Source organism: Tachyglossus aculeatus, chromosome 6 (genome assembly GCF_015852505.1).
Source record: "Tachyglossus aculeatus isolate mTacAcu1 chromosome 6, mTacAcu1.pri, whole genome shotgun sequence".
Lineage (NCBI taxonomy): Eukaryota > Metazoa > Chordata > Mammalia > Monotremata > Tachyglossidae > Tachyglossus > Tachyglossus aculeatus.
Window position 1 is genome coordinate 13,156,398 of NC_052071.1, and position 23,772 is coordinate 13,180,169.

General features: G+C 50.2%; 1 protein-coding gene across 1 annotated transcript in view; it reads left to right on the forward strand.

Annotated features, from left to right (window-relative positions):
• The first annotated feature begins 393 nt into the window (after window positions 1–393).
• The window catches only part of FGF16 (fibroblast growth factor 16), a 41,585-nt gene continuing 18,206 nt past the window's right edge, over window positions 394–23,772 (forward strand). The window contains exons 1-2 of the mRNA XM_038748357.1: window positions 394–673; window positions 14,882–14,985. Of these exons, the coding sequence (XP_038604285.1) occupies window positions 394–673; window positions 14,882–14,985 (384 nt within the window). The remainder of the gene's footprint in view (window positions 674–14,881; window positions 14,986–23,772) is intronic.

Genomic DNA, 23,772 nt, shown 5'->3' on the forward strand with positions numbered 1-23,772 from the left:
GCTGGATTTGGTGGTGTGGTGGGGTGTTTTGGGGGAGTCAACCCGCAGCTGCCTGCCCTTCACCCCAGATCTACCCAAGTTGGGGCTTTTTTTTTGCTGGATTTGGTGGTGTGGTGGGGTGTTTTGGGGGAGTCAACCCGCAGCTGCCTGCCCTTCACCCCAGATCTACCCAAGTTGGGGTTCTTTTTTGCTGGATTTGGTGGTGTGGTGGGGTGTTTTGGGGGAGTCAACCCGCAGCTGGCTGTCCTTTTTCCAGACCCACGCAGGTTTCTCTCTTTTTTTTGGCTTTTTTTCGTGGGGGGCGGCCTCGGGGGTGGGGTGGGGGGAACCGTGCAGCCGTCCGTCCTCTGCCCGGCCCCAGCCGAGCCCCCCGGGCCCGGCGCCCCGGGGAGCATGGGCGAAGTGGGGGGCTGGTGGGGCGGGCCGGAGGCGGACTGGGGCGGGTGGTCGGCGCCTCTGGGCCTGGGCAGCGGGCCCTTCGCCGACCCCCCGGGCTTCCTCACCGAGAGGCTGGGCCAGATCGAGGGCAAACTGCAGCGGGGCTCGCCCACCGACTTCGCCCACCTGAAGGGCATCCTCCGCAGGCGCCAGCTCTACTGTCGGACCGGTTTCCACCTGGAGATCTTCCCCAACGGCACCGTCCACGGCACCCGCCACGACCACAGCCGCTTCGGTGAGCGACCCCCTGGACCACAGCCACGGGTGGCAGTCAAGCAATCCAGCAATCCATCAATCAATCGTATTTACTGAGTGCTTACTGGGTGCAGAGCACTGTACTAAGCGCTTGGGAAGTCCAGGTTGGCAACAGTCCCTACCCAACAGTGGGCCCACAGTCCAAAATCAATCAATCAATCGTATTTATTGAGCACTTACTGTGTGCAGAGCACTGTACCAGCCGGGTGGTCACCGTGCCAACCCCCCTTTGTGCCCGGTTTGTGTGACCTTGGCTGGGTCACCTCGCTTCTCTGGCCCTCAATCAATCAATCAATCGTATTTATTGAGCGCTTACTGTGTGCAGAGCACTGCACTAAGCGCTTGGGAAGGCCAAGTTGGCAACATCGAGAGACAGTCCCTACCCAACAGTGGGCTCACAGTCTAAAATCAGTCAATCAATCGTATTTATTGAGCACTTACTGTGTGCAGAGCACTGCACAAAGCGCTTGGGAGGTCCAAGTTGGCAACATAGAGAGACAGTCCCTACCCAACAGTGGGCCCACAGTCCAAAATCAATCAATCAATCATATTTATTGAGCACTTACTGTGTGCAGAGCACTGTGCCAGCCGGGTGGTCACCGTGCCAACCCCCCCCCTTTGTGCCCGGTTTGTGTGACCTTGGCTAGGTCACCTCACTTCTCTGGGAGTCAATCCATCAATTGTATTTGTTGAGCGCTTACCGTGCCAACCCCCTTTGTGCCTGGTTTGGGTGACCTTGGCTGGGTCACCTCGCTTCTCTGGGCCTCAATCAATCAATCATCAATCAATCAGTCGTATTGAGCGCTTTCTGTGTGCAGAGCACTGGACTAAGCGCTTGGGAAGTCCAAGTTGGCAACATAGAGAGACAGTCCCTACCCAACAGTGGGCTCACAGTCTAAAAGGGGGAGACAGAGAACAAAACCAAACATACTAACAAAATAAAATAAATAGAATAGATATGTACAAGTAAAATAAATAGAATAATAAATATGTACATCATCATCATCAATCGTATTTATTGAGCGCTTACTGTGTGCAGAGCACTGTACTAAGCGCCTGGGAAGTACAAGTTGGCAGCATATAGAGACAGTCCCTACCCAACAGTGGGCTCACAGTCTAGAAGGGGGAGACAGAGAACAAAACCAAACTTACAAGTAAAATAAATGAATAGAGTAATAAATATGTACAGACATATATACAGGTGCTGTGGGGAAGGGAAGGGGGTAAGATGGGGGGATGGAGAGGGGGACGAGGGGGAAAGGAAGGAAGGGAAGCCTCAGTTCTCTCATCCGTAATAGGAGGATTGAGGCTTGGAGAAATGAATTGTGGCCAAACTGAGGATCTTGTATCGACCTCGGCGCTTAAGTGCAGTACCTGGCACATAATAATAATAATAATAATAGTAATAATGAGGGCATTTGGTAAGTGGTTTACTATGTGCAAAGCAAAGCCCCCTCCTTCCTCTCCCCCTCCTCTCCCTCTCCATCCCCCCCGCCTTACCTCCTTCCCCTCCCCACACCACCTGTATATATGTATAGATGTTTGTGCATATTTGTTACTCTATTTTATTTGTACATATTTATTCTATTTGATTTTGTTAATATGTTTTGTTTTGTTGTCTGTCTCCCCCTTCTAGACTGTGAGCCCGCTGTTGAGTCAGGGCCGTCTGTATATGTTGCCAGCTTGTACTTCCCAAGCGCCTAGTACAGTGCTATGCACCCAGTAAGCGCTCAATAAATACGATTGAATGAATGAATGAATGGTTAGGCGAATTGGGGGGGCGGGGGGCTCCCTGGGACGCTTTAGTCGTATTTAGAGAAGCAGCGTGGCTCAGTGGAAAGAGCACGGACTTTGGAGCCAGAGGTCATGGGTTTGAATCCCGGCCCTGCCACTTGTCAGCTGTGTGACTTTGGGCAAGTCGCTTCACTTCTCTGGGCCTCAGTTGCCTCATCTGTAAAATGGGGATGAAGACCGTGAGCACCCCTGTGGGACTACCTGATCACTTTGTACACCCCCACCAGTGCTTAGAACAGTGCTTTTTAGCCTGTGAGCCCACTGTTGGGTAGGGACTGTCTCTATATGTTGCCAACTTGTACTTCCCAAGCGCTTAGTACAATGCTCTGCACACAGTAAGCGCTCAATAAATACGATTGATTGATAGTAAGTGCTTCATTAAATGCCATTATTATTATTATTATTTATTGAGCGCTCATTGGGTACACAGCACTGGGCTAAGCGCCCGGAACAGAGGACACTTCAATAATGATGGGATTTGTTGGCTCAGTGGAAAGCGCCCGGCCTTTGGAGTCGGAAGTCATGGGTTCCAATCCTGGCCCCGCCAGTTGTCAGCTGGGTGACTTTGGGCAAGTCCCTTCACTTCTCTGGGCCTCAGTGACCTCATCTGGAAAATGGGGATTAAGGCTGTGAGCCTCCTGTGGGACAACCTGATCACCTTGTACCCTCCCCAGTGCTTAGAACAGTGCTTTGCACGTAGTAAGCGCTTAATAAATGCCATCATCATCCTTTGTTGGGCGCCTACTGGGTGCAGAGCACTGGGGTAAGCGCTCGGGAGAGGGCACTTCTATAATAACGATGGGATTTGTTGAGCCTTTTTGGGTGCACAGCACTGGGCTAAGCGCTTGGGAGAGGGCACTTTAATAATGATGGGATTTGTTGGGCGCTTATTGGGTGCAGGACACTGTGCTAAGCGCTCGGGAGAGGGCACTTCAGCAATAAATAATAATGATGGGATTTGTTGGGCGCTTACTGGGTGCAGAGCACTGGGCTAAGCACTCGGGAGAGGGCACTTTAGCAATAAATAATAATGATGGGATTTGAGCGTTTACGCGGGCACGACACTGGGCTAAGCGCTTGGGAGAGGGCACTTCAATAAATAATAACGATGGGTTTTGCTGAGTGGTTATTGGGTGCAGAGCAGTGTGCTAAGCGCTCGGGAGAGGGCACTTCAGCAATAAGAAAAAACGATGGGATTTGTTGGGCGCTTCCTGGGTGCAGGACACCGGAGAGGGCACTTCAATAATACCGATGGGATTTGTTGAGCACTTACTGGGTGCAGAGCACTGGGCTAAGCGCTCGGGAGAAGACACTTGACCAATAAATAATAACGATGGGATTTGAGCGCGTTTACTGGGTGCAGAGCACTGGGCTAAGCGCTCGGGAGAGGACACTTCAGCAATAAATAATAACGATGGGATTTGTTAAGCACTTACTATGTGCCAAGCGCTGGGGGAGATACTAGGTCATCAGGTTGTCCCACGTGGGGCCCACAGTCCTAATCCCCATTTTCCAGATGAGGGAACTGAGGCCCAGAGAAGTTAAGTGACTGGCCCAAGGTCACCCAGCAGACAAGTGGCGGAGCCAGGATTAGAACCCACGACCTCTGACTCCCAACCCCGTGCTCTTTCTACTAGGCTGTGCTGCTTCTCATATAATGATGGCGTTTATTAAGCGCTTACTATGTGCCAAGCACTGTACTAAACGCGGGGGGAGATACAAGGTTACAAGATCGCCCCAGGTGGGGCTCACAATCTTAATCCCCATTTTCCAGATGAGGTAACTGAGGCCCAGAGAAGTGACTTGCTCAAAGTCACACAGCTGACAAGCGGCGGAGCTGGGATTAGAACCCACGACCTCTGACTCCCAAGCCTGGGCTCTTTCCAATCAATCAATCAATCAATCGTATTTATTGAGCGCTTACTGTTTTCCACTGAACCACGCTACTTCTCTAGACAATCCCTTCCCACAACGGGCTCACAGTCTAGAAGCGGGGAGGCAGACACCCAGACAAGTGGACGGACATCGAGGGAATTATCGATATACGCACTTCGTTCATAAAATAAATAGAATAATAAATAAGTACACCCAAGTGTTGTGGGGCGGGGAGGGGGGTAGAGCAGAGGGAGGGATTGAGGGGATGGGGAGGAGCAGAAGAGGAAAAAAGGGGCTCAGTCTGGGAAGGCCTCCTGGAGGAGGTGAGCTCTCAGTAGGGCTTTGAAGGGGGGAAGTGAACTATTTTGGCAGATGGAAGGAAGGCATTCCAGGCCAGACACTCGTGGGGGAGACCTTTGTGTAGCTGTGTGTCCCAAAGTGGGGGGATTTGGGTCTCTGACTGCTGTCTTGTACCTTCCAAGTGCTTAGTACAGTGCTCTGCACACAGTAAGGGCTCAATAAATACGATTGGGTTGACCCTTGTGTACCCATAGATCTCCCAATTGCGTGCATTTGGAGATCCATCGATCCTCGTTACTTTCCTTCAATCACAGTGAGCGCTTACTGTGTGCAGAGCACTGTACGAAGCGCTTGGGAAGTCCAAGTCGACAACATAAAGTGACGGTCCCTACCCGACAACGGGCTCACAGTCTAGAGGGGGAAGATAGACAACAAAACATGTAGACAGGTGTCAAAACCGTCGGAATAAATGGAATTGTGGCTGTATGCACATCATTAATAAAACAGAGTAGTAAATATATGCAAGTAAAAGAGAGTAATAAATCTGTACAAATATATACAAGTGCTGTGGGGAGGGAAAGGAGGTAGGGCAGGGGGGTGATGGGGAGGAGGAAAGAGGGACTGTCTCTATGTGTTGCCAACTTGTACTTCCCAAGCGCCTAGCACAGTGCTCTGCACACTTATCTAGTAATGATGTGTGTGCATATATATATATATATATAATTCTATTTATTTATATTGATGCCTGTCTACTTGTTTTGTTGCCTATCTCCCCCCTTCTAGACTGCAAGACTGTTGTTGGGTAGGGATTGTCTCCAGTTTGTGCCTTCCAAGCGCTTAGTACAGTGCTCTGCACACAGTAAGCGCTCAGTAAAGACGGTTGAATGAATGAATAGTGTGTCTCTGTGATTTGTGTATCTGGCCTGGTGACCCAGGGCTCCCCAAGTGATTATTAGTGGGAATTGTGTAGCTGATACTTTTGTGTCTATGGGTCACTGAGTCGTGTGTCTGGGTGGCCCGCGGCTACTGTGAGCCCACTGTTGGGTAGGGACTGTCTCTATGTGTTGCCAACTTGTACTTCCCAAGTGCTTAGTACAGTGCTCTGCACACAGTAAGCGCTCAATAAATACGATAGGTGTGACTTGTGTATTACTGGGAGTTGTATAGCTGACACTTTTGTATCTGCGAGTCGTGCATCTGGCATTCGGGTATCTGTGAGTTGTGTATCTGACGCTACTGTAACCTTGGGTCACTGTGACGTGTATTTGTGTGTCCATGGGACACCGTGAGTCGGATTTGGGGCGCTTGTTTGTCCGGGGTCACTACAAATCCGGTGTCTGACACTTGCGTATGCAGGATCAGGGCAAGTCTGGTATCTGGCACTAGTGTGGACATGGGACATCGTGAGTTGTGTATCTGACTCTAGTGTGGACATGGGTCACTGCGAGTTGTGTATCTGACTCTAGTGTGGACATGGGCCCCTGTGAGTTGCGTATCGGAATTGTGTGGACACGGGTCACTGCAAGTTGCATATCTGACCCTAATGCGGCCGTGGGTCTCAGGGTCGTTGCGTGGCTCAGTGGAAAGAGTACGGGCTTTGGAGTCCGAGGTCATGGGTTCGAATCCCGGCTCTGCCACTTGTCAGCTGTGTGACTTTGGGCAAGTCACTTCACTTCTCTGGGCCTCAGTTACCTCATCTGTACAATGGGGGTTAAGATTGTGAGCCCCCCGTGGGACAACCTGATCACCTTGTAACCTCCCCAGTGCTTAGAACAGTGCTTTGCACATAGTAAGTGCTTAATAAATGCCATTATTATTATTATTATTATTATCTATCTGACCATAGTGTGGCCGCGGGACACTGTGAGTTGTGTAACTGGGGGGGTCACTGCAAGTTGTGCATCTGACGCTAGTGTGGCTGTGGGTCACCGAGAGCTGCATATCGGGCCCTGGTGTAGGTCACTGAGTTGTGCACGTGTGACTGAGGGGCACTGAATTGTGTACCCGAAAACTAGAAGATTCGTGGGCGCTGTGTGTGTGTATTTGTGTTTTGGGGTTCGGGTTTGGAGAACCAGGGTGCCCGGCCCCCCCAGACCCGGGATTTCGGGATTTGCGCTGCAAATCCAAAGTCCGGCTAGGTCCCTCCTTCCCATCCCAGCCCCAATTCCGGACTTGACCCTCCTCCGACCTCCTCCCTCAGCCCGGCTCCGATGCTGCTATCTGTTTAACTATTAATTATTAATATTAATATTATTGTCGTTATCCAGCAACCCTGCCCTACAGGTTGTTACCGACACGAGAGCAGGGACAAAGACCCGCTGCCTCTGGAGGTTAGAGTCGAATGCTTTAAACCTGTGGTCGGTATCCTTGACCGCTCAGGAGACGGGGGAGATCTGTGGAGGAAGAAAGGAAAATGGATAATCTTTGAGTCCTCCCTTATTTCTCAAGCCTCTCGCTCTCCCCTGAGGAAATGAAACTTTACCTCCTCTTTGGTTCCTAATAATAAATACCACAAATATCGAGCAGAGTCGAATGCTTTAAACCTATGGTCAGTATCCTTGACTGCTCCTTCCCTTCCCCACAGCACCTGTATATATGTTTGTACTTATTTATTACTCTATTTTACTTGTACATATCTATTCTATTTATTTTATTTTGTTAATACGTTTGGTTTTGTTCTCTGTCTCCCCCTTTTAGACCGTGAGCCCCCTGTTGGGTAGGGATCGTCTCTATATGTTGCCAACTTGTACTGCCCAAGCGCTTAGTACAGTGCTCTGCACACAGTAAGCACTCAATAAATACGATTGATTGATTGATTGATTGCCCAGGAGATGGGGGAGATCTATGGAGGAAGAAAGGAATGGCTAATCTTTGAGTCCTCCCTTATTTCTCAAGCCTCTCTCTCTCCCCTGAGGAAATGAAACTTTGCCTCCTCTTTGGTTCCTAATAATAAATACCACAAATATTGAGCAGTTAAGAGTCGAATGCTTTAAACCTATGGTCAGTATCCTTGACTGCTCCTTCCCTTCCCCACAGCACCTGTATATATATATTTATACATATTTATTACTCTGTTTATTTTACTTGTACATATTTATTCTATTTTATTTTGTTAATACATTTGGTTTTGTTCTCTGTCTCCCCCTTTTAGACTGTGAGCCCACTGTTGGGTAGGGACCGTCTGTATATGTTGCCAACTTGTACTTCCCAAGCGCTTAGTACAGTGCTCTGCACACAGTAAGCGCTCAATAAATAAATTAGAGAAGCAGCGTGGCTCAGTGGAAAGAGCCCGGGCTTGGGAGTCAGAGGTCATGGGTTCGAATTCCGGCTCTGCCACATGTCTGCTCTGTGACCTTGGGCAAGTCACTTGACTTCTCTGACCCTCCGTTCCCTCATCTGTAAAATGGGGATTAAGACTGTGAGCCCCACCTGATCACCTTGTATCCCCCCCCAGCGCTTAGAACAGTGCTTTGCACAGAGTAAGCGCTTAACAAATGCCATTATTACATTTAATAAATACGATTGATTGATTGCCCAGGAGATGGGGGAGATCTATGGAGGAAGAAAGGAATGGATAATCTTTGAGTCCTCCCTTATTTCTCAAGCCTCTCGCTCTGCCCTGGGGAAAATGAAACTTTGCCTCCTCTTTGGTTCCTAATAATAAATACCACAAATATTGAGCGCACTGGGGTAACTACAAACTCATCAGGCTCCCAACCACCCTCCCCATTGTCCAGACGAGGTCACCGAGGCTCAGGGAAAATGAAGCGACTCGCCCAAGGTCACACGGCAGACAAAAGGCGGAGGCGGGAAAGGAGCCCAGGTGTTTCCAGGCCCGCGCGCGCTACCCACTAGGCCACGCCGCTTGTGAGCTCCCGGCCGCCGGGCCCGGGAACAGGTGTCTGTCCTGGGCCGGGGCTCTGACCCTGCGCGGCGGGCTCTGCAGGCGGTTCAAAGCCCCCCGAGCCGCCCACCCCCACATGCAGAACTAATTATCGGCTAATGGGAACCATGGCCTCGCGCGGTGGAACGGGTTACGCTTCCCAAACAAATGCGCTCACTCCCCAGCAATGTGGACACTTGATTTTTCAATTTCCTACTCTCCCGCTGCGAAGTCATCATGCAGGTGCAGCCCCGGGCGCGTCCCCCCAAATTCCCGGTCCCCCTCGAAATCCCGGCACCCGGCGACAGACGGGCCCGGGTTGGCGAGGCCTTCTCCAAGCGGCCGTAAAAGGGAGAGAGTTGGGGGGCGAGGGGGCTCCTCCTCTCCCAGGGAAGCCCCTTTAGGGAAAACCTGGAAAATCGGGTGTGGGATCAGACCTGTGCACCCAGGACGGTCAGACGGACCCAAAGGAGGGCCTACGTCATGCTGGAAAAGTGCACCCGAGCACGGTAAAATCATAATAATGGTATTGGTTAAGCGCTTACTCTGTGCAAAGCACTGTTCTAAAGCAGTGGGGGGGGATTCAAGGTGATCAGGTTGTCCCACGGGGGGCTCACAGTCTACATCCCCATTTTCCAGATGAGGGAACTGAGGCACAGAGAAGTGACTTGCCCAAACTATCAGCTGACAGTTGGCGGAGCCGGGATTTGAACCCATGACGTCTGACTCCAAAGCCCGGGCTTTTTCCACTGAGCCACGCTGCTTCTCTAAAGGGGAGGGGGCTACCGCTGACCGGCAAACTGATCCTGGGGGCCTCCGAGGGGCAGGGGGGCCGGCAGGCTGCTCGTCGCCGACCTCTCGGCTTCCTTCCCGCAATCTGGGCCGCTTGAGGACGGGCTCCTAATAATAATAATAATAATAATGATGGCATTTGTTAAGCGCTTACTATGTGCAAAGCCCTGTTCTAAGCGCTGGGGAGGATACAAGGTGATCAGGTTGTCCCACGTGGGGCTCACAGTCTTAATCCCCATTTTACAGGTGAGGTAACGGAGGCCCAGAGAAGTGACTTGCCCGAAGTCACACAGCTGACAATTGGCAGAGCTGGGATTTGAACCCATGACCTCTGACTCCAAAGCCCGGGCTCTTTCCACTGGTCCTTGTTAAGCGCTTACTACGTGCCCGGCGCTGTTCTGAGCGCTGGGGTAGATACAAGTTCATCGGGTTGGACTCAGCACGGGGCTCACAGTCTTAATCCCCCTTTTACGGATGTGGGAATTGAGGCCCAGAGAAGTGAAGCGGCTCGCCCGAGGTCACACAGCAGACACGTGGATTTTTACCGTCCTAGGCCCTCCTCTCTGTCCTCCCCTTCCCCCCCGAGGGCTAGGCAATCTCTGGGATTGGCTCGAGGTGAAGCAGTGTGGCTTAGTGGGTAGCGCACAGGCCTAAGAGTCGGAAGGACCCGAGTTCCAATCCACGTGGCTGCTGTGTGACCTTGGGCAAGTCACTTCACCGCCCTGGGCCTCACTTTCCTCATCGGTAAAACGGGGATTAAGACGGTGAGCCCTGTGTGGGCCAGGGACCGTATCCAACCCAACCTAGAGAAGCAGCGTGGCTCAGTGGAAAGAGCCCGGGCTTTGGAGTCAGAAGTCATGGGTTCGAACCCCGGCTCCGCCACATGTCTGCTGTGTGACCTTGGGCAAGTCACTTAACTTCTCTGAGCCTCAGTTCCCTCATCTGTAAAATGGGGAAGAAGACTGTGAGCCCCACGTGGGACAACCTGATCACCTTGTATCCCCCCAGCGCTTAGAACAGTGCTTTTGCACATAGCGCTTAACAAATGCCATTATTATTATTATTATTATTATTTTGGGTTCTAATCCCGGCCCCGCCAACTGTCAGCGTGTGACTTTGGGCAAGTCACTTCGCTTCTCTGGGCCTCAGTTCCCTCATCTGTAAAATGGGGATTAAGACTGTGAGCCCCACGTGGGACAACCTGATCACCTTGTATCCCCCCAGCGCTTAGAACAGTGCTTTTGCACATAGTAAGCACTTAACAAATGCTATTATTATCATTATTATTATTATTATTATTATTATTATTATTATTATTATTATTATTATTATTATGGGTTCTAATCCCGGCCCCACCAACTGTCAGCGTGTGACTTTGGGTAAGTCACTTCGCTTCTCCTGGCCTCAGTGACCTCATCTGTAAAATGGGGATGAAGACTGTGAGCCCCACGTGGGACAACCTGATCACCTTGTATCCCCCCAGCGCTTAGAACAGTGCTTTGCACATAGTAAGCGCTTAACAAATACCGTCAAAAAAAAATTACCTTGTGTCCACCCCAGAGCTTAGTACAGTGCCTCACACATAGGAAACGCCGAACGGATACCACAATGATTATTAATTATTATGAAGCCGCGGGAGTCAATCATCCCATATGGCGCCTGGGTTGTGGGGTTCACCCCTGCCATGGTGACACCCCGTCTCTGAGTCCAGCACCCCCAAAATAAGTGATAGCCTTGAGTCAAAACATCACCAGCTTCCACCGGTCCCCCTCTCCCGTAACTACCACCGACAGCTTCCCCCTGTGCCCGGCTACCTATCTCACACCGCGGCCCCAGAGCCACACCTGGGAGTCACAGGGATCTGGGTTCTAATCCCTGCTCTGCCACTCGTTCATTCATTCATTCATTCAATCATATTGAGCGCTTACTGTGTGCAGAGCACTGTACTAAGCGCTTGGGATGTACAAGTTGGCAACATATAGAGACGGTCGCTACCCAACAGTGGGCTCACAGTCTAGAAGGGGGAGACAGACAACAAAACATATTAACAAACAAAACATATTAAGTTGCCTGCTGTGGGACCCTGGGCAAGTCACTTTTTGCTTCCTTCTGCCTCAGTTCCCTCGTCGGTAAAATGGGGATTAAGACCGTGAGCCCTGTTTGGGACAGGGACTGAGCCCGACCCAATTATCTAGTAATAACGATAATTATGGTTTTCATTCGGCGCCTACCATGTGCCGGGCACTGCATTAAGCGCTGGGGTAGATACAAGCAAATCGGGTCGGACGCAATCCCTGTCCCACGTGGGGCTCGCGGTCTCGACCCCCATTTTACAGATGAGGGAACTGAGGCCCGGAGAAGCAGAGTGACTTGTCCAAGGTGACACAGCAGACAAGTGGCAAAGTCAGGATTAGAACCCACGACCTTCTGACGCCCGGGCCCGTGCTCTATCCATTACGCCATACTGCTTGAACCTACCCAAGCGCTTAGAACAGTGCCTGACACACACTAGACTGTAAGCCCGCTGTTGGGTAGGGACCGTCTCTATACGTTGCCGACTTGTGCTTTCCAAACGCTTAGCACAGTGCTCTGCACACAGTAAGTGCTCAATAAATACGACTGAATGAATGAATAAGCACTTAACAAATACCACGAGCCCTCCACCACCAGCCACTAGTGGATAGACCACAGTCCTGGGAGTCAGAAGGACCTGGGTTCTGATTCTGCCTCTGCCACTTGTCTACTGTGGGACCCTGGGCAAGACGCTTCACTTCTCCGGGCCTCAGTTACCTCGTCTGTAAAATGGGGATTAAGACCGTGAGCCGCACGGCGGGCAGGGGCTGCGTCCGACCCGACTGACTGTATCTACCCCAGCCCTTAGCACAGTGCTTGGCACGTAGTAAGCGCTCCGCGAGTACCGTAATTACGATAAAAGGAGGGACTTGCGGGGTTCAAGACAGAGAGAACGAGCAGGAGGTGGAATGAGTTGGGCGGCCGACGGGAGGATGGGGCCGGGAAAGCGGAGATGAGTCGGGGAAGACTTCCTGGAGGCGGTTTTTAGGAGGGCTTTGAAGGTGAGTTGGGGCAACGTCTCTGGCAGAGAGCCGAGGGGCCCGAGTCCCAAGAAAAAGATGTGAGTTGTGGAGGAGCAAAGAGCCGGGTGCCAGCCTGAGGAGAGCGGATAAAAGAGAAGCAGTGTGGCCTAGTGGATAGTACACGGGCCTGACAGTCAGGAGGCCCTGAGTTCTTATCCCGGCTCTGCCACTTGCCTGCTGGGTGACCTTGGGCAAGTCGCTTCACGTCTCTGGGCCTCAGTGACCTCATCTGTAAAATGGAGATTGACTGAGCCCCCCCCATGTGGGACACGAACTGCGTCCAAGCTCGTAATAATAACGATGGCATTTATTAAGCCCTTACTATGTGCAAAGCACTGTTCTAAGCTCGTAGGCACCCCGGAGTTTAGCGCGGTGCCTGGAACATAGTGAGCGTTGTACAAATACCATTTAAAAAAAGGGGGGGGGGGGGGTACAGGTTGTTAATATGTTTTGTTCTGTTGTCTGTCTCCCCCATCTAGACTGTGAGCCCGCTGTTGGGTAGGGACCGTCTCTATATGTTGCCAGTTTGTACTTCCCAAGCGCTTAGTCCAGTGCTCTGCACCCAGTAAGCGCTCAATAAATACGATTGAATGAATGAATGAGCTGTATTTTACTTGTACATATTTATTCTGTTTATCTCATTTTGTTAATATGTTTTGTTCTGTTGTCTGTCTCCCCCTTCTAGACTGTGAGCCCGCTGTCGGGTAGGGGCCGTCTTTATATGTTGCCAGTTTGTCCTTCCCAAGCGCTTAGTCCAGTGCTCTGCACCCAGTAAGCGCTCAATAAATACGATTGAATGAATGAATGAGCTGTATTTTACTTGTACATATTTATTCTGTTTATCTCATTTTGTTAATATGTTTTGTTCTGTTGTCTGTCTCCCCCTTCTAGACTGTGAGCCCGCTGTTGGGTAGGGACCGTCTCTATCTGTTGCCAACTTGTACTTCCCAAGCGCTTAGTCCAGTGCTCTGCACACAGTAAGCGCTCAATAAATACGATTGAATGAATGAAAGTGGAGATGAGTCGGGGAAGGCCTCTTGGAGGTGGTTTTTAGGAGGGCTTTGAAGGTGGGATGGGGGCAACGCCTCTGGGAGAGAGCCGAGGGGCAGAGTCCCGAGGGAAGGATGTGAGCTGTGGAGAGACTCCGGCCCTGGTCATTCATTCCCACGGCTACTCAAGCCTTGCTGGGGGGCATTTCCCAAACATCCGTGCCCCTCCAACCCCCGCAGCTGGCATTACTCTCCCCCCTAAATCCTAGTCCGGTTGGCTGGTGATCAGAGCAGATGCAACGGGAGAGCCGGTGGTCAGAGCGGGGGCTGGCGGTCGGGCACCGGTGCCCGGGAGAGCTGCCTGGCGTGTCCCAGCGTCCCCAGTTGATGGCCCAGATCACCCCCGTCCCTTGGGCGGCCACCCCTTTTCCGCTCGGTGGTCATCCTCAATCAATCAATCAATCAATCGTATTTATTGAGCGCTTACTGTGTGCAGCGCACTGTACTAAGCGCTTGGGAAGGACAAGTTGGCAACAGCCAACATCCTCGGCCAGGCAGCTGCCCCAAGCCTCTGGACCGACAAGTGGTCAATCAGTTGTGCCCCCTCCCCATGCTGGCACTGCTCCCCTCCACCCCTCCGGCGTGGGCACAGTGGGAGAGACGGGCCTGAAGGGCACAATAATAATGATAATGGCATTTATTAAGCGCTTACTATGTGCAAAGCACTGTTCTAAGCGCTGTATATATGTTTGTACGTATTTATTACTCTATTATTTTACTTGTACATATCTATTCTATTTATTTTATTTTGTTAGTATGTTTGGTTTTGTTCTCCGTCTCCCCCTTTTAGACTGTGAGCCCACTGTTGGGCAGGGACCGTCTCTATATGTTGCCAATTTGTACTTCCCAAGCGCTTAGTCCAGTGCTCTGCACATAGTAAGCGCTCAATAAATACGATTGATGATGATGATGGAGGGATACAAGGTGATCAGGTTGTCCCACGGGGGGGCTCACCGTCAATCCCCATTTTACAGATGAGGGAACTGAGGCCCAGGGAAGTGAAGTGACTCGCCCCGAATCACACAGCTGACAGTTGGCAGAGCCGGGATTTGAACCCATGACTCCTAATGCCCGGGCTGTTTTCCACCGAGCCACGCTGCTTCTCCAATAACGCACGAGGCTCTGGCCCTTGCATCCAAAGGGCCAGAGAGGGGAAATGACTTTCCCACAGTCACACACGCTGGACTCCGGGCTCAGGACGGCTGACTCCTGGGGGCTCTCGGCACCCGGTTTGCCCGCGTGGGGCTCCCCACGGCGGATGGCGCTGGCCCCATCGTACCTATTGAGCGCTTCCTGTGTAGAGGGCACTGTACTGAGCGCTTGGGAGAGGAGGCCAGGCTGGGAGCCCCTCCTCCTCAAGTTCCTTTCCTCGCCGCTGACGCTCTGCTTTGGGCTTGCAGGAATCCTGGAGTTCATCAGCTTGGCGGTAGGCCTGATCAGCATCCGTGGCGTGGATTCCAGCCTCTACCTCGGGATGAACGAGCGAGGCGAGCTGTACGGGTCGGTGAGTGAAAGAGGCCCCAGCGCCTTCCCCTGGGCTGGCCACAAACCCCCGCCTTCGCCCACGTGAGGGTCAATCAATCAATCAATCAATCAATCAATCAATCGTATTTATTGAGCGCTTACGGTGTGCAGAGCACTGGACTAAGCGCTTGGGAAGTCCAAGCTGGCAACATATAGAGGCAGTCCCTACCCAACAGCGGGCTCACAGTCTAGAAAGGTCTGGGGTAGGGACCCCACAAACACATCCACATCAAATCATCATCATCATCAATCGTATTTATTGAGCGCTTACTATGTGCAGAGCACTGTACTAAGCGCTTGGGAAGTCCAAGCTGGCAACATATAGAGGCAGTCCCTACCCAACAGCGGGCTCACAGTCTAGAAGGGTCTGGGGTAGGGACCCCCCAAACGCATCCACATCAAATGTACGCACCCCACATGCCCTGTGTCTATGGACGTTCTTACAGCAGGCCGCGGGCATGGCCACGCAATTTTTTCTTTTAATGGCATTCGTTAAGTGCCTACTACGTGCCAGGCACTGTGCTAAGCGCTGGGGTAGACCCAAGCTAATCGGCTTGGACACAGCCCCTGTCCTAAATGGGGCACACAGTCTTCATCGCAGCGTGACTCAGTGGAAAAATCCTGGGCTTGGGAGTCTGAGGTCATGGGTTCTAATCCCGGCTCCCCCACTTGCCTGCTCTGTGACCTTGGGTAAGTCACTTCACCTCTCTGAGCCTCACTGCCCTTATATCCTGGGGATAGCGCTTAGTACAGTGCTCTGCACATAGTAAGCGCTCAATAAATACGATTGATGATGATGATGATTAAGACTGTGAGCCCCACGTGGGGCAGCCTGATTACTCTGTAACCTCCCCAGTGCTTAGAACAGTGCTTGGCACATAGTAAGCGCTTAGCAAATACCAAAATTATGATTATTATTATTTGATAGTTGAGGTAACTGAGGCCCGCAGAACAATAATAATAAAAATAATTGTGGTATTTGTTAAGCTCTTACTGTGTGCCGGGAACTGTATTAAGAGCTGGGGTGGATTCCAGCCAATTGGGTTGGACACAGTCCCTGTCCCACGCGGGGCTCACGGTCTCAATCCCCATTTGACAGATGAGGTCACTGAGGCCCAGAGAAGTGAAATGACTTCCCCAGGGTTACGCAGCCGACAGGTGGCAGAGCCAGAATTAGAACCCACGACCTTCTGACTCCTGGGCCCGTGCTCTTTCCACTGTGCCGTGAACTAAGCGCTGGGGTAGACACGAGCTAAAGAGGTCGGACACAGTCCCTGCCCCACATGGGGCACACAATCTTAATTTTGCAGATAATAATGATGGTAATAATCATCATTTTGCAGATAATAATGATCCAGATGAGGTAACTGAGACCCCCCAGAATAATAATATAATAGTGGTATTTGTTAAGCGCTTCCTATGCACCGGGCACTGAACTAAAGGCTGGGTTAGACACAAGCTAAACAGGTCAGACACAGTCCCTGTCCCACGTGGGGCACACAGTCTTAATCCCCATTTTACAGATGAGGTAACTGAGACCACCCCCCCCAAAGAATAATAATAATAATAATAATAATAATAGTAGGGGTATGTGTTAAGCGCTTCCTATGCACCATCATCATCATCATCAATCGTATTTATTGAGCGCTTACTATGTGCAGAGCACTGTACTAAGCGCTTGGGAAGTACAAATTGACAACATATAGAGACAGTCCCTACCCAACAGTGGGCTCACAGTCTAGAGGGGGGAGACGGAGAACAAAATAAAACATATTAAGAGAATAAAATAAATAGAATAAATATGTGCAAGTAAAATAAATAGAGTAATAAATAGTGCATTCATCAAAATACTTGCGTTCATCCTAGCTCACCTGCTTCTATCAGTGCTCAACATATAATAAGCACTTAACAAATATCACCATTATTATCTAACCAGAATAAACAGGCCAGTCCAGAGCACCCCACCTAACATTTTCTTTCATCCACCCCAACCGATTTGTAGCCTTGAACAGAAAATCAAATCAAATCAAATCACAATTGATAAAGTCATTCAATCGTCTTTATTGAGCGCTTACTGTGTGCAGAGCACTGTACTAAGCGCTTGGGAAGGCTGGGGTAGACACAAGCTAAACAGGTCGGACACAGTCCCTGTCCCATGTGGGGCACACCATCTTAATCCCCATTTTACAGATGAGGTAACTGAGACCCTCCAGAATAATAATAATAATAATAGTGGCATTTGTTAAGTGCTTCTTTTGCACCAGGCACTGTAGTAAGCACTGGGGTGGATACGAGCAAATTGGGTTGCAGTCCCTGTCCCACGTGGGGCACACCATCTTAATCCTCATTTTACAGAAGAGGGAAGGGAGGCCCAGAGAGGTGACGTGACACAAGTTCACATAGCCCATCATCATCATCATCAATCGTATTTATTGAGTGCTTACTATGTGCAGAGCACTGTACTAAGCGCTTGGGAAGTACAAATTGGCAACATATAGCCCAGTGGGCTCTCAATCAATCAATCATATTTTCAATCAATCCTATTTATTGAGCGCTTACTGTGTGCAGAGCACTGTACTAAGCGCTTGGGAAGTACAAGCTGGCAACATATAGAGACAGTCCCTACCCAACAGCGGGCTCACAGTCTAGAAGGGGGAGACAGACAACGAAACCAAACGTACTAACAAAATAAAATAAATAGAATAGATAGGTACAAGTAAAATAAATAAATAAATACAGTAATGAATATGTACAAACATATATACATATATACAGGTGCTGTGGGGAAGGGAAGGAGGTAAGATGTACTAAGCGCCTGGGAAGTACAGTTTGGCAACAGAGACCATCCTTATCCAACAACGGGCTCACAGGCTAGAAGGGGAAGACAGATAACGAAACGAAGCAAGAAGGCATTCATTCATTCATTCAATCGTATTTATTGAGCACTTACTGTGTGCAGAGCACTGTAGTAAGCGCTTGGGAAGTACAAGTTGGCAACATATAGAGACGGTCATCATCATCATCATCATCAATCGCATTTATTGAGCGCTTACTATGTGCAGAGCACTGTACTAAGCGCTTGGGAAGTACAAATTGGCAACATATAGAGACAGTCCCTACCCAACAGTGGGCTCACAGTCTAAAAGGGGGAGACAGAGAACAAAACCAAACATACTAACAAAATAAAATAAATAGAATAGATATGTACAAGCAAAATAAATAAATAAATAAATAGAGTAAAAAATATGTACAAACATATATACATATATACAGGTGCTGTGGGGAAGGGAAGGAGGTAAGATGGGGGGGATGGAGAGGGGGACGAGGGGGGACCTGAATGTGACAGCGAACCCTTCACTGGGAAAATTCCCTAATCAACCCAACAAATCTGAATGGCAGATGGTAATTCTCAAGATAACCTAGGTCCCTACCCAACAGTGGGCTCACAGTCTGGAAGACTTTGTGCGCTCACCGTGCGCTGTACTAATCAATCAACCACGTGCCCCCAAACCCACCCCGCTCTCAGATGCCCGGTCTTGCCAACTGTTTGCCCCGGCCCCAGCCCCTCGCCAACTGTCTGCGTTCCCCAGCCTCTCCCTCCTCAATCAATCAATCGTATTTATTGAGCGCTTACTGTGTGCAGAGCACTGTACTAAGCGCTCCTCCTCTCCCGCCATCTCCCCGCCTCACTGCGCTAAGGGAACCCCAGTTTCCACCGAGCCCATCTCTCCCTCCCACTCCCCTCCTTGGTTCTCAGAGGTGCCAAAAACCGGCCCCGATTTTCCCGCTTACCCCTGAGATGCCCTGAATTTCTCCATGGCGGTTCTCCCCAGGCACCGTCCGACTGCATCTGCCTCCCTCCCTGTTTGCTCAGGGGCACTTACGGGCTCCTCATGGCAGAAAGGGCTCTCCTGCGGGGAATGGGCCTGGGAAGGGAGTTGGGGGGAACGGAATGGGGCGATGAGGAGAAGCAGCGTGGCGTAGTGGCTAGAGCACGGACCTGAGGCAGAAGGTCATGAGTTCTAATCCCGGCTCCACCACCCGTCTGCCGTGTCACCTCGGGTTTCTCTGGGCCTCATTTACCTCGTCTGTAAAATGCGGATTAAGGCTATGAGCCCCACGTGGGACGGGGACTGGGTCCAACCCGATTTGCTTGTATCCATCCCAGTGCTTAGTACAGTACCTGGCACATAGTAAGCTCTTAACAAGTTATTATGATTGTATCTACCACCCCAGGGCTCGGAATAGCGCTTGGGACAATAGTAAGCATTTAACAAGTACCGCTGTTATTATTATTTATTATTAACTTCGGGCAAGTCACTTTGCTTCTCTAGGCCTCCGTTTCCTCACCTGAAAAGTAATAATAATGATGGTATTTAAGCGCTTACTATGCTCCAGAAGTAGATATTCAGTCTATCTACCAAATCTACCAATCTGTCATCTCTCTCCTACTTAGACTATGAGCCCCCGCTGGGATAGGGACTGTGTCCTATCGGGTTGTGTTGTCCAGTTCTTAGTGCGGTGCTTGGCACATAGAAATTTTTTAATAAGTACCAGAGTTATAAATCAGTCCATCAAACAGTGGTATTAAGTGCTTACCATGTGCCGAGCGTTGTACTAAGCATTTGGGAGAGTACGACGCAACAGAGTTGATAAATACGATTTCCTCCCTCGAGGAGCTCACGGCCTAGTTGGGGAACGGACAAAAAACAAATTATGGATGGGGAAATGTCAAGGTAAAAGGGCATGGTATCAAAGAGGGACAGACCTACGTACATAGACAACCCAGAAGGGAGGGATATCAGGGAGGACCTCTTGGAGGAGGTGTGATTTTAGGATGGCTTTGAAAGTGGAGAGAGCGGTGGCCCGTCGGATAAGAAGAGGTAGGGAGTTCCGGGCTATAGGGAGGACACGAGCAAGGGTTGGTAATGAGTCAGGCGAGACTGAGTGCTTGGCACATAGTAAGCGCTTAACAAATACCATTATTATTATTATTGAAGTTAGGGGAGCCAAGTGTGAGGCCGGATTATACAGCAGGAGGTCAACAAGGGAACGTAGGACGGGGAAAACCGATTCGAGTGCCCGAAAACCATCAGTCCGGAGTTACTCTTCGGTAGGCAGCCGTGGCAGGTTCTAGAGGAGTGGGGAGCCGTGGACTGAAGGATCTTTATAGAAAAATGTTTTGCGCACAATTATACAGCGGGCTTTTGCGAGTCATAGGTGCGCAAGTAAAATGTTTTACGGCTTAAGATTTACTGCAGGTTAAAAATTAAACCCAATCAATTCAAATGTTCAGAAGTAAAGCTCGGATCACATCCTGGAAATCTTAGTTCATTCCATTTAAACGCGAGGAGGAAATTGTACGATTTATTGCGGCTAATGGTGTGGTCGTTTTGGAATTACAAACATCTCTCGCTCTTGGGCCAGTTAGAAGCGGGGAGGATGCCAGGAGAAGGTAGTCTGAACCCCGGAGACAGATATGCAGAGGTATTTGAAGGCGCGGGGCAGTTACGAATTGAGCTGTAGAAAGATTACATTCTGGGAATTCGTACGGGAAGGAATGGAGCCTTCATTGGAAAGGAAAAAAATTAAAAGAGGAGCTTAATAAATGAGAAATGCAAGGCATGACAGAACAAGGTGTAACACCTGTGGAATGGAAACATTCCCTCCTGGTAGTAGGGAAACAAGACAGGGCTTCAGGAGGAAAAGGGAAAATTTATGACTACTTTGCAACCGTGTAAACAGCATTTGGGAAGGGAGGGACTGGACAAAAAGAATTACTCCGGGATATTTATTATTAAAAGCTTGCAGGGTGCCAAGGACTGTAATAAGTGCTTGGGAGAGTCCAGTTAGTAATAATAATAATAATAATGATGGCATTTATTAAGCGCTTACTATGTGCAAAGGACGGTTCTAAGTGCTGGGGAGGTTGCAAGGTGATCAGGTTGTCCCACGGTGGGGGCTCACAGTCTTTATCCCCATTTTACAGATGAGGAACTGAGGCCCGGAGAAGTTAAGTGACTTGACCTCTGGCTCCAAAGCCCGTGCTCTTTCCACTGAGCCACACGGCTTCTCTAGTAGGCACGATCTCTGCCCAGAAGGAGCTCAGAGTGGCCCGTAGAGTGAAAGAGGCCTTTGGTGCGGAGGGGACCAGATTCTGACCTCATCTGACTTCCCAGCACTTAGGGCAATGCTTTATACCTCGCTGGGGATTGATAGCACTATTTCTGTGGCAGTGGTGGAGTTCACATGAAAACACGAGGGAAAATGTTGGTGTATGTACCGCATCCAAGAGAAGCAGCCTCGCCTAGGAGTCAGAAGACCTGGGTTCTAATCGCAGGTCTGCGAAGTGCGTGCTGTGTGACTTTAGACAAGTGACTTTTTTTATGGTATTTGTTAAGCGCTTACTATGTGCCGGGCACTGTATTAAGCACTGGGATAGATGCAAGCTTATTAGGTTGGGCACAGTCCCTGTCCCCCATGGGGCTCACAGTCTTAATCCCCATTGTACAGATGAGGGAACCAAGGCACAGAGAAGTGAAGTGACTTGCCCAGGGTCACACAGCAGACAGGTGGTGGGGCTGGAATTAGAACCCAGGTCCTTCATTCATTCATTCAATCGTATTTATTGAGCGCTTACTGTGTGCAGAGCACTGGACTAAGCGCTTGGGAAGTACAAGTTGGCAACATAGACGGTCCCTACCCAACAGTGGGCTCACAGTCTAGAAGGTGGAGACAGAGAACAAAACATATTAACAAAATAAAATAAATAGAATAAATATGTACAAACATATATACATATATAAAGGTGCTGTGGGGAGGGGAAGGAGGTAAGGCAGGGGAGATGGGGAGAGGAAGGAGGGGGCTCAGTCCGGGAGGAGGTCCTTCTGGCTTCTGGCCCGTGCTCTATCCCCTAGGCCATGCTGCTTCTCTGTGCCTCATTCCCTCAACTGAAAAATGGGGATTAAATATCTGTTCTCCCTCACATTTAGACTGTGAGCCCCGTGAGGGACAGGGCCCATGTCCGTCCTAATTAACCTGTACCGACCCCAGAGCTTAGAACAGTTTTTGACACATTCATTCATTTAATCATATTTATTAAGTGCTTACTGTGTGCAAAGCATTGTACTAAGTGCTTTGGAGAATGCAGCGTAACAGTAAACACACATTCCCTGCCCCCAACATAGTAAGCGCTTAACAAATGCCATTAAAAAAACCATCTTGGGTAGGACAAGACACTTTTAGGTGGCAGTGAGCTGGAGTGAGGGGAGAGCTCCTGAACTGTGATTTTTCCAAACCAAACCCCTTCAGCATCAGGTGCGTGGGGTGACGGTTACTTTCCCCCTCACTCGGGTGGCAGGGGTTGGGTTGGGGCTGTGCTTTGAGACCCCGAGACCTGAAGCCTCCTCGCCTGTTTGAAGCGGGACAAAACGGCATCCTGAGGCTGCTGTCCTTCCCAAATCCTCTGTTAATTGGGGTTTTAAGCGCTCATTCTGTGGCTAAGCGAGATCAGTCTCACACGGGTGGTGGGACTTTCGAAGGGCCTTCAGGCACCGTACTAAGCTCTGGGGAAGATACAAGCTAATCAGGTAGGATGCAGTCCACATCCCATGCGGGCCTCGCAATCTTAATCCCCATTTTACAGATGAGGGAACCGTGTCTCCTCATCCTCTTCCTTCTTCCTCATCCTCTTGGCCTACTTCGGTTTGCATTTGGTCACTCCTTCAGGATTCCTTTCCCTGGCATTTCTCATTTCTACATTCTGCTCCTCAACGGTTGCTCTCGAGAGTCCTGACTTTTGTTTCCTTCCACTCTCTCAAGCCCTGACTTGTTTCTTTCCCCTCTCTCCTGTTCTAACCCGTAATCCACTCAGCTGGGTGGGAAAGGCAGGGAGAATAGGAGGGCTTCCTTTGAGGAGAGAGAATGGGGTGGTCTCTTGTCTGGCCACAATCTTCCTCCTCCTCCTCCGTTTCCCCCTTCTTCCCATCTCCTCTTCTTCCTTCTTCCCATCTTTTAGACTGTGAGCCCACTGTTGGGTAGGGACTGTCTCTATATGTTGCCAATTTGTACTTCCCAAGCGCTTAGTACAGTGCTCTGCACATAGTAAGCGCTCAATAAATACGATTGATGATGATGATGATGATGCTATGGGGGTCTTTCGCGTTGGGGGAGGGAGGGAGTTTGGGGAAATGGAGTGAATGAGGGGATGGAGATGGGGAAATGGACAGCAAGACATAGGTTTGCTTGTTAGGAGCCAGTGGAGTGATCTGGCCTGCTGCCGGGGAAGAGAGATCTGTAGAATGGGGAGAGTTGAAGGAGAGCTATAGCGGTAAGTTTTTGCTTGACGGGGAGAGAAGCAGTGTGGTCTAGTGGAAAGAGCACGGTTCTGGGGATCAGAAGGACCTGAGTTCTAATCCTGATTCCACCGCTGTCTACTGGGTGACCTCGGGCAACTTACTTCACGTTGCTGGGCCTCAGTTCCCTCACCTGTAAAACGGGGATTAAGACTGTGAGCCCCATGTGGGGACGTGGACTGTGTCTAACCTGATTAGCTCGGATCTACTCTCCCACACACTTAGTACAGTGCCTGGCACATAAAAAGCACTGAGCAAATACCATTTTTTTTTAAAAGAAAGGGGGAGTGAAAAAGCCGTGGAGTGGAGAGATGCGGGCCGATGGAGAAGATGATGGGGGCGACCCCGGGTAGCTCGGATTAGAGGGGGAGAGTCCAGCCGGGAACTTGACCAGCGGAGGAACTGTGACCTGA